The sequence below is a fragment of the Anastrepha obliqua genome, chromosome 4 (genome assembly GCF_027943255.1).
Source record: "Anastrepha obliqua isolate idAnaObli1 chromosome 4, idAnaObli1_1.0, whole genome shotgun sequence".
NCBI lineage: Eukaryota > Metazoa > Arthropoda > Insecta > Diptera > Tephritidae > Anastrepha > Anastrepha obliqua.
In genome coordinates, this window is record NC_072895.1 from 121,203,906 (window position 1) to 121,221,955 (window position 18,050).

At 36.8% G+C, this 18,050-nt stretch overlaps 1 protein-coding gene across 2 annotated transcripts in view; it reads left to right on the top strand.

Annotated features, from left to right (window-relative positions):
• Positions 1-11,341, top strand: part of LOC129246349 (pneumococcal serine-rich repeat protein) — a 231,051-nt gene extending 219,710 nt beyond the window's left edge. For both annotated transcript variants that reach the window (XM_054885099.1, XM_054885101.1), the window contains one exon: positions 7,683-11,341. In XM_054885099.1, coding sequence (XP_054741074.1) covers positions 7,683-11,030 — 3,348 coding nt within the window. In that variant the 3' untranslated portion in view covers positions 11,031-11,341. The remainder of the gene's footprint in view (positions 1-7,682) is intronic.
• The last annotated feature ends 6,709 nt before the right edge of the window (positions 11,342-18,050 follow it).

An 18,050-nucleotide genomic window follows, 5' to 3' on the forward strand; every position in this document is an offset into this window, starting at 1 on the left:
AGACTTTATACTGAGTTCAAACCTATGTGTACTTAACAACAATAGCCCAACACACTTCTCTACACACAATACTTTCACACACGTAGACATAACTTTGTCGTCACCCCAATTACTCCCACTTACAACTTGGTACACGCTAAAAGATTTACACAACAGCGACCATTACCCAATAATCTGCTCGATTTCATTCCCTTCAAACAATTCTTACAAAACCCTAAGCCAGCTAGATTCAATACAGCTAAGGCTAACTGGGATAAATACCAAGTCGCTCTTAGCTCCAACCATCTACCGGAATTTACGCAAAGGAACCCTAATAAAGAAGTAGCGATTATCTCAAAAGCAATTAGAAATGCAGCAAATGTAGCTATACCAACAACCTTCCACCCATATAGATCAAGGCAAGTCCCATGGTGGAGTCCCGCTTTAAGCGATCTTCATAAAGTAAAAGTTAAAGCCTGGAGGGAATATCAACAAATAAGAACTCTCGATTCTTTGATTAATTTTAAAAAAAAGAACGCCCTATTCAATAGGGAAAAGAAATCGGCCAAACGTAGAAGCTTTGAAAATTTTACGAAAGAAATTAGCCCAAACTCCGCAACAGCAACTATTTGGAAAAGAATAAAAACTCTCACAGGTACATATAACCCCACTAGCATTTCATCTATAAATATAAATAGTTCAAACATAACAAATAGAAGCGACATATCTTTCGAATTCGCCCAACATTTTTCAAAATCTTCTGAAAATTCCAACTTCCCACCGCAATTCATTGCTTCTGCCAGAAACGTTACCACCATGCGCGCAAACGATAATACCGACAATCTAGCAAAACATCTCGAGACCGATATCAATTTCAGTGAACTGGAGTATGCTCTAAAATCGGTGAAAGGTACCACTCCGGGATTTGACAAAATTAATTACGAAATGCTAAAAAAAATACCGAAACCCACAATGCTAAGACTACTCCAGCTCTACAATTCCATTTTCGACTCCGGAGTGATTCCACAAAGTTTTAAGACTGCCACAGTAATCCCAATACTCAAACCAAATAAAGAACCAAACGAATTAAGAAACTATAGGCCCATTTCACTAATTCCGTGCATGAGCAAAATCATGGAAAAAATAATCGCTACAAGGTTGATGTGGTATTTAAATACCAAAAAGCTTCTATCTCCATTCCAAGTAGGATTTCAGTCTGGGAAAAGCACCTTAGATGCACTTCTCTTTCTAGATCACCACATATGTAAAAATCTCTCAAAAAAGAATCACATTTCTATCCTTTCCGTAGATTTTGCCAAGGCATTTGACAACATCGGTTGTCACGTGGTCTTGCAAAAACTACAGGAATGGCAAATCGGCCCAAAAATTTTTGAATATGTGAAATCATTTCTGACAAAGAGAAAATTTCGTTGTAAAACAAATGACACCTTTTCCAAAACATTCCCCCTCCACAATGGAATTCCCCAAGGCTCGCCATTATCGGTCACACTTTTCTTGGTGGCATTCGACGACATAAGCAGACTTATGAGTAAACACCGTAACATCAAGCACTGCTTATATGCCGACGACCTTTACCTCATTTCCACCCAAACAAAAACCTCAGACATTGAAGAGTCTTTCAATAACGCCTTAAATGCCATACACAACTGGTCACTACCATCGGGCGCCCTAATCTCCTTAAATAAATGCAAACATTTGCATATTTGCAAAAAACGAAATTGTAGCGAAATAAATCTCAAAAATAATAACTATACTATACCTAACAATAATAATATGAAAATATTAGGTGTAACATTCGATTCCAAATATAACTTTAAGTATCATTGTTCTAATATAAGGAACACACTAGCTACCAGGCTAAACATTGTAAAATATCTATCCTCAAAAAAAAGCTATGTACATACTAACACCTTAATCGATATCACCAAACTAACAATTCTGAGCAAAATTGACTATGGATTACAAATCTATGGCTCCACCTCTAAAAATCACCTCAAAATGATCAAAGGCCCTTACCATTCTGCTGTGAGAAGAAGCCTAAGAGCATTTAGAACTACACCAATAAAGAACTTGCTAACCGAAGGGGGCTTTCAGACAATCGAATCCAGAATAAAATATCTCAGAAGCCGTATAATTTACAAACTCTACTCCTACTCACCAAACGTACTAAGTCGTGAAATCCAGCTACTTAACAAACGTAAAACGGCCATAAAAAGAAAATCCGCCTTGTGTGAGATAAAGGAACTTGCAGAATTTCTCAAATTAAATTTTTCCCCACCAAAACTTACGCCAGCAAAAATCCCACCATGGGAACTTGACAGCAAGATATTTATAAATGAGTTAACACTTCACCACAAAGACAAGACATGTCAATCTAATTTCCAAAAGCTATACACTAGCATCGTTACTCCACTAAAGCAGGAAGGATGGAGCTTTCTGTTTACCGACGGGTCAAAACAAAAAGACGGTGTATCATTTGCTGTTACAGACGAGAATGGTCTAACACAGTCCCACGGATTACTACCACAATATGCAAACATATTTGACGCAGAACTACAGGGATTAATCTCGGCACTACAAATGGCCAAAGAAACCAACAAATGCTACGTGATATGTACAGACAGTAAATCGGTATTCCTAGCTTCCCAAAAATTTCACATAAGAGACAGCCCATTACAATCGGTGCAACAACTACTTATGAACGCATCACCAAAAATAAAACTGATGTGGATCCCATCTCACTCAGGCATCTTGGGCAATGAACAAGCAGACCTAGCTGCAAAATCCTCGTTAAAAGACTGTCTTCACGTCTTCATGCCATTTGATGTGAAGTCACTAAAAACCTATTACTCTAACGCTCTACGTAAACATCTTAATGAGGAATGGTCAACTTACACACATCCATACAAAGATATAAACCCTCTCGGTGCACAAATCAAACTTCCAACCAACACTTCAACATGGGCCAACAGATGCTTCACACGCCTCAGATTGGGGCACACACTTATAACGCATGAATATATTTTGCAATCGAAATCTCAACCCAAGTGCCACTTCTGCAACAATAACAACCTAACAATTCAGCATATTTTATCAGATTGCCCAAATCTTCACGCTCAACGCTCTCAAGCATTTCAAACACAGAACACACTCCCGTTAATCCTACGATACCCCTCAGAATCTAATATAAGACTAATTGTTAACTTTCTTAAAGATATTGAAATGTTTCACTTAATTTAAACCTTTAGTAATAAGTATTATAACCCCCTCAGAATCTAATATAAGACAAATTGTTAACTTCCTTAAAGATATTGAAATGTTTCACTTAATTTAAACCTTTAGTAATAAGTATTATAACCATATGACTAAGCCGATAGCCTTGGTAGCTTGTGCTAAAAAGTTATTTTGTAATTTTAATTATAGATAACAAATAAATAATAATAATAATAATATGCTTAAGGCGAGCCACTGAAGAACATGAATGAGGCTTAGTTTATTGGTAGCGTAAGTTCACTTTTAAATTTGGTAAGGCCAGGCAGCATGTTGCTGTATCTTTGAAAAACTACTTAGAAGATATCCTACTACGATACTCATCTCTCTCATCCACACGCTCCAAGTTGTTTGAAGACAACAACAACCTAGTCGACATCCTTCTAGTCGACATCCTTTCTAGTCCTACAAAGAAAAATATAGAGACAATATAATATTCCTAAAGAATTCCTAAAATTCTAATTGAAAGTATAAAGGACCGATAGCCCTGGGGGCTAGTGTTTATACAAATATTGGTTTATAATTTTTATTATAATGCATAAGAAATAATAGTAATAATACTTAGAAGAACTGAACTCAAAAGTGCTATAGGATCCTTTGTAATCACTAGAAATGACAGTTTCAGATTCCTATTTACTTCGTTTTATGCCATCAGCCAGTTTTGGAGAGCGACTGCTCTCAGACTTGATGCTTATGAAGCTAACAAACGTATGAAGGTCATATATCTCAAAGCTGAACAGAATTTCCTCGGTAAAGTACCCGATCAATGACTTGAAGGATGGGTAAAATTCGGAGCCTCACATATAGCACAATTCGATTAGTATATCAGTGTAACCCATGTGCTTATAAAAAATGTCATTCTTAACTTCTAGGCCCTAGTTTCACAATCAACAAAAAGTCAGTACTTCTTTTTTTCGCTTTCTTGATTATTAATTTAAGAAAAACGCCTCTTCCCAATAATTTTCGAAATACTCTAATAAAAATTACTTTTCATCCGAAGCCGTATCTTCTACATTTACGTTTACTTAAAAAAAAAAAATTAAAACCTACATTAATTTCTGTTTTGTTTGAACACGTGTCCTAACAATCTCTAGTGGCTCTGCTAATACAATAAAAAAAGTCACTTTCAGATCCAGTGCAAACTCGTTGTGATGTTATTCACAGCGGAATTTGACGAGCTGAAGCACATGCGCGTGCGCATGTAGGAAGAAATTTGACTTGAAGAGCGACAAGCGTGCGCGCGAGATTACACAAATAAAATACACATATTTCCGAGTATATCAGGGTATTTACAGCAGCAAAAACAAAGAGAAGAACGTAAATAGAAATCAATTATAGTGGATGTAAATGGCAAACTCTTCAATTAGATATAGTAAAAATAGAACTTCAAAACAATCGATCGTTTTAAAAAGATTTGAAGTGGATATACCTATGAAATGAGACTTCTTTCAATTTCAAACGATTATTAACAAAAAATGGTTACAAATTTAATCTTTAAAATAAAAGCTATCACTAGCGACACATTTTTCCCATTTCTCAGGCAATTTGTGGATGCCGCGCCAAAAAAATTGGCCGTCTTTGGCCGCAAGCCAATCATCGAGCCATTTTTTGGCTTCTTCGTGAGAATTGAAGCGCTGCTCGGAAAGTGCGTGGCCCATCGATGCAAACAAATGATAATCGGAAGGCGCCAAGTCTGTTGAGTAAGCCGCATGCACTAGCGGTTCCCAATCGTACGTCTCCACCAATTCCCGGGTCGCTCTCGTTCGATGTGGCGGTGCATTTTCATCAAGAAAAATTACTTTGTGATCGGCATATTCTGGGCGTTTTCGGTGTATAGCGCTGTTCAAATCGGCCAATTGTCGTTGGTAGCGTGCACCGTCAACTCTTTCACCTGGTTTTAATAGCTCGTACTAAATCATACCACGCTGATCCCAGAAAACACACAGCATTGCCTTGCGGACGAAGCGATTTGGTTTGGCCGTTGTTTTTGGCTTGTGGCCGGGCGGACCATATGATCGTTTACGCTTGGGATTGGAGAAATACACCCATTTTTCATCACCCGTAACGATTCGATTCAAAAAGACTTCCTTTTGAACCAGGGGAGCAGCATGTCAAAAGTGGTTTTTCGGTTCTCTTGCTGCCTTTCAGTCAGTTCATGCGGCACCCATCTTCCGACCTTTAAAATCATGCCCATGACTTTCAAACTCTTGGAAATGGTTTTTTGGGTCACTCCCAAGTGCTCTGCTATCATTTCTTGCGTTTGACCATCATTTTCATCCAACAGTGCCTGCAATTCGGCGTCCTCAAACTTTTTCGGAGACCGGCCACGATCCTCGTTCTCCACGCTAAAATCACCATTATTTCGTAGGTATGTACCTGTAAATAAATGTGGAAGTGCAAAAATCTTGGTTGTTATAATTCCAGAGAAAATGGGTTTAGAGAGTAAAATCTTCGTAGGACCGGCAATTGAAAACAACAGAGAAATTAGAATTTGTAAATCAGCTTATACATTTTTCCTTGCTAATCGAACTACCAAAGAAATACGCCACAAAATTATGGAAAACAGAAAATTATAGGTCGAGAAAATTCGCATATCTATGTAGTAAATCTATTTAATTTTGCACCGCTTGCTCTAAACTGAAAAATGGAAATGGCAAAAACGTTAATTTTTTATTTTATTGACCCATTCTGATGCAAGTTATTTGGCAAAGCATCGAATAGCTCATGGAATTTATTTACCTGGGCGCAAGAATAACATTTAAAAAAATTTCGTTGAAGAAAAGCGAAACCAATACGAAAAAGCCGCACAGGTGTCCAGGTGAGTATGCGATATTATATGGAAAGACAAAGCAAGGTTCGCATATGAAAGAAAAGCGTTAGACCAATTATGAACTTCTTATTTGGAGGTCGAGCTGATACAAACGCAATAGAGCGAGTAATGCCAACCGTCCAAATGCAAACGCTGCGAGCAATAGCTGACTACACAAGACGCGATCTTAAACGAAACGAGGAGATACGAAAGATTTGCAAAATCACCGACGTAGTAACGTGGATCCGCAAGAGACGGTTGGCAAAGATTTTGATGAAAGGTCAACGTAAAACACCACGACTTCCAGGAAGATCACCAAAGAGTTGGCACAAGTGTTGGACGTCTAGATAACGATGCGAGTGATGCAATAATTATATTTTTATTAAAAAAACAATGGCATAATGTAATTTTTTTCCTACAATAAAGATTAAGGAGAAGAAGAAGGTTATGAGTATTTTCTTCCATATAAAAAAGTATCGAGAGTCATTTAATGGAGAAAATGCACAAGACACAACAAAAAACGAAATCGTCAAAAACCAACACGATTCGCCACCTAAACTTATACTTTTTTTATACCAAAATTTACTGGGCTACTAAACTGTATACCTCAAATTTTTTAAAAAATTCTGACTAAAATTTCGAATAAAAATTATTTGGATTTATGAATATGATTTTTGTAGGAGAATTATATTTCTATAAACAATATTATTAAAATTAAGTAAGAAACAAATAAACGGTCAAAATTTGCCAATAAGTTCATGTGCCATATTTTTTTAACGCAGTGTATATACGAAAGAGGAGTGCGCAGAAATCAGTGGGCATAAAGTTTTCCTCTTTTGCACAATTTTTTCCGCTTTGTTTGCTTTTGCTCGCCAATGGAATTTGTCACACAGCAAAGATACACACAAACAGCATTTTTTTTAAAAAATCCTCTTTTTGTTTTCACAATTTTAATAATAATAAGAAATAATTCAGAAATTTCACTAATGCAGAATGATAGCTAATATTTTCAGGTTTTATAGGAAAAAAGCAGCACAGCAATCGGTTAAGTCATTTTCGATTTTTTGCTGTTTGAAAATTAATTTTGTAATTTCTTAATATATTTTGGCTTATAAGCCCCTTTTTGTAAGTCTATGCAATTTGTGTTGGTAAAAACCTATGGGAAGAGAAAAAATTCAAAATAGAAAAAGTTCTACACAAATTGCACCGTTCTCAAAATAGTTATTTGATTTTTATTTTAAAAGATGTAGAGGGAAGAATGCATGTAGATATTCAGAAAATAAGTGAAAGGCGGAAGGATTTTGATTTTTCAAATGGTTTTAGTGGTTTAGTATTTGGGCGTCAAGCAGGGAAACCAAATATATGCGGTAGTCGTATACTCTAGGCAACTACAACAATGTTTCCCCTCACTAATAATTGAGAACACAGTTTTGGAGGGCATATGTATAATCTGGATCAAAAATTTAGTTTATGTCCTTCTCTACATAGTTTTATGTCCTTCTCTACATCCGATATTAGGTGAAATAATTGTAATCAAATGCTGTTTCTTAAAAAAAATTGTTTTCATAAATTTCACATATTTTTTCCTCTCATTGCCTTACAGAAAGAACTGCGCGACACCTGCTACTTCAACGAAACCATCGTACACGGTTATTTCGTGTTTCGTTCCGTAGTCGATCTGCAGCGACGTGTCGGCTTCACGCACCGAGGTAAGGCGGTCGGGCCGAAGAAGAATGTCAACGATGCCTGTTATCTATTCACGAAGATACAGGCCGATCAGTTTTTCCATCAGCACACCAATTACTTTGCACCGAAAGCGAAGAGCACCAAAACCATTAGCGGCATTAGCACATCACCACAAACAACAGCAACAACCACACATACAACATCAGGAGCCTCAGCGAGATTGTCGTCACAGCGAGCAGCACTCTCAGCGGCAGCAACAACAGCAACGGCAACGGCGACAGCTACTGCGACAGCGTCCCAACGCAGCCACAACAACAAGCTGTTGCGCAACAACAACAAAAATAAGCGAGTGAATGGCATGCGCAATAACAACAAAACTAATAGCAACAGAAATAGCAACAATAACCAAAATGAAGAGTACTCTAATGGCCATAGTAGCAATTTAAGCAGCAACAGTAACAACAACAACCCGAGCAGTAGCCACAATAGCAACAGTAGGAAATTAGTTAGTAATAGTCAGCAACAGCAGCAGCAAATAGTTGTAAGTCAGCAAAAGCATCACAATTATAATAACAACAGCAACAACAACAACAATAGTAATAGCCAGACACGCGAACATGTGCGCCAGCAGCAACAACATCAGGTGCGGCATCATCACAATGATCCGAACTTGATTGCCCGTCGCCAGCAGCACGAGCACAAACAGAAGCGACGGCAACATCAGCGTCAGCAGCAGCAACGACTGCGCAGCGGCAAAATAACTAGTCCAGCAACAACAACAGAAGCTCAAAAAGCTGCGCAGGAGCATGCGTCGGCCACACCAACTTTGGCAGGTCGTGGTGCTGCGATGGCAACAACAACACAAACTACTTTCGGCGCGACAGTAGCAGCAGCAGGAGCAGCCTTAACCGGCAGTTACAAGCAACGAAAGCACGAGCACGGCGCCCACACAACTGCCGCAAATGTTGCTGAAAAGGGTGCGGCAGCAACTACAACAGCAATAACAACAATGAAAACAACAACAATTGCGAATAAGCGCAAAGGGCGACGAAGAAAAGGACGCAAGCAGAAGAAGCAACAGCAAAAGCTCGAGCAACAAATGCTGCCCCTTCGCTCGCAGCCTGTCACCTTCAAATCGCAGGAATCGAGGCATGACGCTGCCACACCAACGCAAACCACTTGGCTGTGGAACGAGTCGCCAACGTCACCGCTTTCATCGTTGTCAACATCGCAGATATCGTCGGCAGCAACTTATGGCGATTACAGCGGCGAATGGATATCTTCAACAACTCTCGCCGATTCAGCATCGGTGCCATCATCGGCAACAACACTTCTAGATGCTTACATAGCCTCGCCTGTTTCGCTTCTACCTTCGTCAGTGTCATCGGACACGGAAGACACGCCTACACATGCATACTCGGCATCAACTACAGATGTTTTTGATGGATTTTCCTCGCTTACGCCAACAAGCGACTACAACAACATCACTGATTTCTCAGGTGAGATTTTAGTAGACGAAGATGCGCTCAACTCTACGCTTATTGCTGAGATGGACGACAGCAAAACGGGCATTCAATTAAACAGTATTACTTCCCAACAACAACACTTTATAACAGTAAGTGGGGCAGGTTCAGAAACCGAAGAGCAGTCCCTGACCCCCACATCGCCAATATTTTCTGAAAGTAGCGTTCAGAGCTGGTCGCCAACAACACTGGACACAGAAGCGACAGCCGCTAGCTTTAGCGACTATGCTGAGACAATGTTTCCGGCTCCAACAGCAACAATTGAAACAGAAAGTGTTGCAGCAACAGCGATTTTGCCAGAGGATGTCAATGCGACAATGGAGACGCAAACTAACGCGGACGATGCAGATCTGTATGCAACAATGAATTCTACCTCTAGTGAAACCGAATCGGAAAGTAGCAGTAGCAGCGGCAGTTTCACCGAAGCACTGGCGGATGTTGGTAGCACAATAACCACAGCAGTTGTACAGCGAGGCAGCTACAACTTGAAGGGCGAGCACGAGAACATCATAAACGATCCGAAGATAAACGACCGCCACATGTCGAGAAAGCCTTCGAGCATTGCCGCCAGCATAGCAACACTTTTGTACAACCAATTGCTTGCAACGCGTAGCAACAGCGATGATGAATACGCTTGGAGGCCGCAGCGGGGTGAAGAGTACTCAGATGAAGTAGACGCGGCAACCGTACGGCCAACAATCGCCACCACAACAACCGATTTCGCTGCTGAAGATCGTGCAACATGGTGGCAGCATCAAATGAATTATAGCGGCAACAATTTTTGGGACAAAGGTTTGGCTGATGCCCCACCCAGTGTGCAGAGCAGTGACTACAGCTTGCATAAACACAACAAACACAGGAACAGAAGCAAGCATAGGCCCAACAGTCGAAACGGCGACAGCAGAGATTTTGAAGCAGTGTCTCAACATCCCTTGCAAGCGCTACTGGCAAGCAACTCCAGCCTTAGTTATAGCAAAAAATACTTGGGAGAGGGAAAGTTGCAGCGACAAGGCAGCAAATCGTACGGTAGTAGCAACAAGTTGCAGCCACAGTCGGCACAAACAGCACAAGAGTACTCGTACAGCAGCACAATCGCAACAACGCATACCGCAACTGCAACAATTAAAACACAAGACGCAACGAATGCCACAACTGTTTCGGCAACAACGACTAGGCAACACATTTACCCGCTACATCAATTGCTGGGCAACAAAACCATTGCGCCCTTCAACAGTCAGCCGCAATTATTGCAATTTGATGGCAACAGTAATCATTTAGTTCACACACCAACTGCAAATACTTTCATCAAAACAACCTCATCGACAGCGCCTTCTTCATCAACTGTGGCCAGCGACTCCACGCCTACAGCGGCGGCAGCAGCTGCGACAGTGACCACCAAAAAGACGATACGCATATCGACGCAGAAACTGCTAGCCACACCCTTTCACCAGCTGACCTATGTACGAAATAACGCCGGCGACATTGACATCGACAATATTGACAACATCAGCGTCTATCCGGATCTGTTGGAGGAATCCAGCGAGGTGGCACAACAACAGTCCACAGAGCGTGTGGCAACTGACGCGACTCGCAACAGTCGGCTGACAATCGTAAGCGGATATCTGCCCACTTCGGCGACAGCAATGCTGCCCGAATCGATACGGTTGGCTAAGGTTAAAATAAATAAGGAAAGAAAGCGTATGATGAGCTTGCGGCAAAGGCACGGAAGGCGGCATGCGTAGTCGTTGTCTGTCTTTATGTGAGACTAGGAGGATAGAAGGGAATAGGAGAAAACAAGCCGAAAATGCTTGGTTCATGCGCGGTTGAATATAGAATACGAGAGCGGAAAGTTTGCTCTCGATGCAGAGTTTCCGAAAGCTTTCAATAAATTCTCACTAAAACTGTCTTGAAAAGTTTGTATGTCGCAACAGTAGTAAAAAGCTTTGAGTACGATTTGTATAAATAGAGTAGTGGCCCTAAAAGCTTTCAAAACAAATGCAGGAAAGCGCAATGACAACTTGGGGTGGAGAGCAGTTAACAATACAAGTTTTAAAAACTGAAGAAGAAGAAAAAAAGTGGCATATTTTGCAAGCTTTAAGATGACATACTAAGAGAAAAACAATAGACCCAGAGATCATTTGAGAGCAATGAAACTTTTCAAACTAAATGTGAAAGCACAATTTAAGCTTTTGACGGAAAGCTTTGATCATTTTTTTCTTCAACATACCCTTTCACGATTTCCAATTAGGCACTTTAAAATCAAGACAGAAGCGAATAAATTTGATAATCTTCACGAAACAACCTTTTGAAAGCTCTACCGTCAAATATTATTTTTGAGTTTTCTATGGCACGCCCTTCAGTGTAAAATTTATAACCGGTCACCATATCCATATATGATTGTGAAAGCTACTCGGTAAAAGTTTTAAATCTAAAAATTCGCTCATTTATCAAAGCGCTTAGCAGTCAATTTCTATGTAAAGAGTTCAACGGTTTTTATGAAATCGACGCTTATTGACTTTTGATCAATCTTATATTTTATTAAAGCACTGGTAGCGAGGGGAATGACTATTACTGCTCAAAGGCTGAAAAATTAGGAAAGCGCCATTAAGTTACTAAGCAAAAGCTGCTCACTGGCAATGAAACACCAAACGTTCCATTTCCAGTTATGAATCAGAACTTCGACAGCTGAAAAAATCACTCGCTTACAGCTCGAGCGAAACGAAAGCCGGAATGGAATCGTTATTTTCAAATGGGGAAATGCTGAACACATTTGCTCGTGCGCCGAGAAGAGGAAATACGACATTTTTGGAAAAAATGCAATAAGCTGTTAAAAAAATAGTTGTTGTTTAAGATTTGTACTGAAATATAGAAAGTGAAAAAATAATTTAAACTTATGTGTTGCATAACTATTATATCTTATAGATATTTAAAATAAAATAAAAAAGTAGTTTTATAGCAAAATTTGTAACCACAGCGTTGCCAGGCTAATAAATTTCACACAGCGAAAAAAAACACAGTCACGAACAAGAAAACACCGAACACGAAACAGTCAGCAACTGCACGCGTATTGTGTACACTCACATGCATATATACACACACACTTACATGCATACATAAACTCGAAAATATTGGGCGACAGAAACGATTTCGCACACCGTACTGTTTTGTATAGGAAATCGAGAGTAATTTTTTGAATAGGCCGATTATAATTTTAAATTTAAAAAATAGTAATAAAGTTGAATGCAAATTTTGTTGCAGAGATTTAATAAATGAGACAATAAACAGCTGGCATATGTAATTTATGGTAAAAAAACTATATAAATAGTTATAATGAATAAAGAGTAAAGCAGACAACGTCACTAAATATGCGAAAATAATAAAACATATGCTTCAAACAGAGATTTAAAAATAAAAATACTTTCAAAAAAATAAATAAACAAAAGTTAGTATAGCACAAAATTTTTGGCAGAATTATTACGAAAGCATTAATTGTGTTTTTTATATGTGCGAAGAAACACTACACGATTCTGAGTAAAAACAACAACAACAGAAACATAAATCAATATTCGAAATTCGCACGATACTTACACGAACGCCTTGGAGGTACGAAATTAAGAGTAAAAACAGAGTCATAGCAAAAACAGTACTTTAAAACGCGTAACAATGCTGAGAAACGAATGTTTTGTCAACTAAATCGCACACAGTAACACTTCCATAATAGCAAAAGCAAAAAATAATAATTAAAAAATATTTGAAAATAAAATATAAAAAATTGAAGACAAAATACATATTAAATTGTTTCCAAACTTTACTTTAAAAAAAGTGTTGTAATAAAAAAAACATTTGAGAAACATGCGATAAGTCAGATATATGAAAGAGTATGAATTTAGTAAAACACAAAAAAAAGTATTTATTTGAAAGCAGTGGTAAAAATATATACCAATTTGAAAATACAGAGATATGAATTATTATACCAAGCAGATTTTCCTATGATTACATACAGTAAGCGTTCGACACAAAAGAATACCCATAGCAAAGAAATATTAAAAATTTAGCGTTAAACCAAAAACAAAACAAAAAACCGAAAATAAAAAATAAAAAACAAAAACTTTAGACTTTTGCAAGCATAGGCGAAAATTATATACAAATTAAAAATGAGAAGCAAAACACACATAAGGGAAATATTTATTAAAGCCAAAAAATAACAACTACTTAATTAGAAAAATAAATTTATGAAAATTACAAAAAAAAACAAATTAACTTAACAAAACCATAATTGCGGTGAGGTTTTATCAGAGTGCTGAAAAACTTGTTGGGTTTTAGTGCAAGCATTAAAAAATTCCACAAATCACTTGAGAACTATTGACAAGCCAAGCAATGATGTTGAATTTTTGCCGAGTAGAACAAAAACCGCTTGTCTGTAATTTCATATTTTTTTAACAATTTTCATAAATAAATAAAGTTTGTTAACATTCGCTTGGCAACAATTTTTCCAACCCACTGCAGTCACTGTGGTGGACAGTCACACGCACATAAACACACGGACAAGGCGAGATTGTTGAGTTGCTGTCGATCCTTTTGTACGATAAGACAAGGATGAGAGATAACAAAGTTTGGCCATCCGAAACAAAATTGTGAGAGTAACTTCGGCTGCTACATCATAGGGGGCCTTACAGCAGAATTGTGCTCGCTCATTTGACACGTATTCCTACGCTCGTCGAATTAGTTGTTGTTCAGTTGGGCAGTGGCTGCATTGAATTTTTTCTTATATAACCAACACAATCTCAGTTTTGTCGTAAACAAACCGCCGTCACACCCCATGTGTAGTCAACAAATCAGCTGTGTGGTCTGATGTTGCCCATCCAACTTAAATTCCTTTTTTGATATATGAAGGAATTTATGTCAGAGATGGAGCGAGATATTTGCATCGCACAATTCTCCCGCTGATCTATGCCGTACGCAAAATGGCGTAGTACAATTGCAAGTCCATGCAAATTTCGATTAATATTTCGTTGCTACTTAATTCGGCTAATGTAAGATTCAAGAACAAGAACAACAGTCGTTATGCTCTTGAATTCAAATGCCTAACAGCACAAATAAATATTTTCGGCGCGAGCATAAAGAGAATAATTCCGATCGCTAATTAACTAACTCAAGTTCTTACGCTCTGATGTTTAGAGGGCGCGCAAAAACAAAAATCTTGATTATCGATTGCTTCACATATCTTTTTGGCGGGTACTCTTTGCTTGAGAAACTAAAAAAACATACATATGTGTGCGTAGAGGGAAGAGAAAACTTAGCGAGCGCTTAACCAGACCGGTGATTATACGAGTACCCCAGTAGCAAAAGCTTCATTTGAGACAATTAACTAGATCTTTTTTGCATGAAGGCAATAAAATAAAAATTTTCCATAATTTCTATGTTTTTTCGACAGGCTATTTACTTTAAAGAAATCGGTGAGTGAAAATAAAATGAGTTTTTTAATTTTTTCCCGTTCTACGTGAACTACTCTAACCTAAATGCCAGCAAAAACAACAACGGATTCTAATTAATAAAAAATAAAACTTTGAAGCTAAAAATATTACAATAAATTAATTTGTTGCTCGAATAATAAAAAAAAAAAATATATATATATATAACAGTGAAACGCTATTTATCATTTATAACCGAAATGAGAAGCCTAATCCTAACCTAACGAAAATAGTTGTTTTGTGGCATCAATATGAAATCTGAGAAAACAAGAAGGAAGACTTAACCAAACGAGGAATGGATAATGAAACTATGTAGTTAAAAAATAATTTCCATTTCCGCAAAAAGCACTACTTTAAAAATAAGTTAAAATTTATAATGTGCGTTTGAGTTTGTATAGACGAGCGTACGGAACAATGAAATTAATTAGTTAATAAATAAATTACAATAATAAAACAAAAAATTAAATAAAAACTGCAAAAAAAACGGTATTATTAAATGAAACTTGGAAAATACTTATATAAATTATTAACAACAACAACAAAAAAATGCATCATACAAAGGAAGCAAACATAAAGTACGAGTACGCAACAAACTGGAGCGCTCTTTCAATGCTGCGCGGGTAATAAAAAAAGCAAAATAAAAAATAAAACATGAGAAATAAAAAATTAAAAATTAGAAAATAAAATTAAAAAATATGCAGCAGTGAAAATCCAATGAATTGTAAAAATAGTAGCTAAACATTTTCAGTTTTGTATTTTATTTTTGATTTTTTCGTCTTGTTTTAGACTGTTTTGTTCAACCTTATTGTTATTGTAATACATATATATTAAATAAAAGATTTTTATTTCTATAAAAAATAATTTACAATTATCCCAAATAAGCATAAACTATACGAAAAGCTACTAAAAAATAAGCGAAAAATACCGAAAAAAATGCGAAAAAAATATTAATTCACACTTCAGTTAACTACTAATTGCGTAAGGCTTAGACATTTATAGAACTATGTATGTATGTAGAGTATTAAAATGAATGAGCAAGAGAAACACAATGAAATCTGTAATGAAGCTACTATAAGTAAATAACAAATAATTAATTGAAGAAATACTGGTTATAAATATGTAGAGAATAAAAGTGAAGTACAGCATAACAATTAAAACGAAAATGTTTTAAACGCCAATATTTGTAAAATAATTTTGCTGCCTGACACATAAATGCATCTAACACCTATCTATGCACTAATAAGACGAGCTTTTCTTGATTTCACCTGCTTCTATATTTCGCACGGCACTATAGTGACTTCACTAACAAGCAGACACCGTCTCTCTCTTCTCTCCTTCTCTCTCTCTCGCTCTCTGATGCAATTTCTAGGTAATGCATACCAACTTTCACCTCTCTCTTACTTTTAACACATACGCTTTCACACCACCTGAGCTTTTTTTAGAGCTTTCACTAATTTGCCGTTGAAAATTGCATTCTAATTCACTTTGTAGATAATTTTCCTTAATTATACAAAAATACAAATAACACATAACATTAACTAAATTTGCTAAGCTTAACTATGTTTTAATTTATTTTTAAATTTGTTTTATTTTAATTGTATTGTATAATTGTAAAATTAATTAATAAATAATTATTTATGTGTAGAAAAGAAGAGCGCGAATGCTAAATAAAAAAATATATAAAATGTGAACAGAGTTATTTTTATTTTTTCTTCGCCTTAGAAATTTCTTGCAAACTTTTTCCTTTAAAGCTACGAATACTTTTATTTTTTATTACTTTCCTTTCTTCGAAAACTGCAAATATCACATAAAGGTGAAAAAAAATTACTGCATGATGAAAAATCAAAAATGGATATTTATTCAAATAAATATAAACGTTAAGCAAGCCCTACTAATTCGAAAGTATTGCAGCATAAATGGTATTGAAAACACGAATTATTAGTTACTACGTTCATTTTCAAGGGTATAAGAATTTATGAAAAACGTAAAAGAATTGAAAAGTGGCGAACTTGAAGAGAAAACTGCGTATGAATAAATTTAATATTGAGAAATATTAACAAAAAATAAATTGCTGTTTTATTTTTTAAGTGTTGTGCTCGCAGGGATTATTTTGAATTTCGAAACAGAAGCTAGCGAGAGGCTTGAGATAGCGTTCAAAATCGGATGGAAATTCCCTAAAGTCTAGAGTGATTTTATTTTCAAATTTGAAAATTAGTAAATTTTGTTAATGTGCCTTTGTATCTACAACTTATGTACCTTTTAAAGCTTAAGGCTTTAGCATTTTGATGCTCAGAAAAATCGTATAGTAAGCGTTTTCCAATAACAGGTTTTAGGCGTTAAACAGGAGAGATGATTCGCGATTTTTTAGGGTCAGAATTGGATGGTATTGATCTGGATAACGTTTATTTTCAACAAATCGGTGCTACTTGCCACACAAGCACGAAACCATTGATTTTTTATGGGAAAAGTTTCCGGACCGTGTTATCTCTCGAAGAGGTGAACACAATTGGCCACCGAGATCTTCTGATTTAACACCTTGTGACTTTTTTCTTTGAGGCCACGTGAAAGAGAAGGTCTACGCCAACAGCCCAGAGTCGATTCAAGGTCTCAAAGATGGAATTCGTGAGACTATCGAGGACATAGGGCAGCCACTATGCAATTCGGTTATGGAAAATTTTATGAAAGGGATATTGTCCCGTAAGCGTGGTCCTGGTGGTCATTTGCCTGATGTTATTTTCCACTATTAACGGCATACCTTCTTCTTTATAATGAAATAAACATCCGATCATTTACCATATATATACAGTAGGCTCTGTTTTTATGCGGTAGATACGTTCCGCAAGAAACAGCATAAAAAAAAACAGCATAAAAAAAGCTACTAGTTCTATAGTAAAACTATAGATACGTTTCAAATGCTAAAACCGCATAAATCTGAAATAATGTAATAAAATCGCATAAAAAAGGGCACTAGTCCCATATTATAACTATAGATACGTTCCACAGACCGCATGAATCTGTGATGAGTTTTTGCTTAGCTGGTTTAGAATCTTGTTTATATGTACAATTCCCGATAGGTCGACATGCATTTTGTAATTAAAAAAAAAAATGCACTATTTCAAAACCGCATAAAAAAAAAGCCGCATAAAAACAAAACCTACTGTATATATATATGGTATATTAAAAACTAAAATTTTTCTTTGAATATCAAAATAACACCTTTTATTGGAAAACCCTTTACTTCTGGTAAATGAGGAAATGTTCAGTGTGCGCGAAAAGCTTTACTCTAGACAG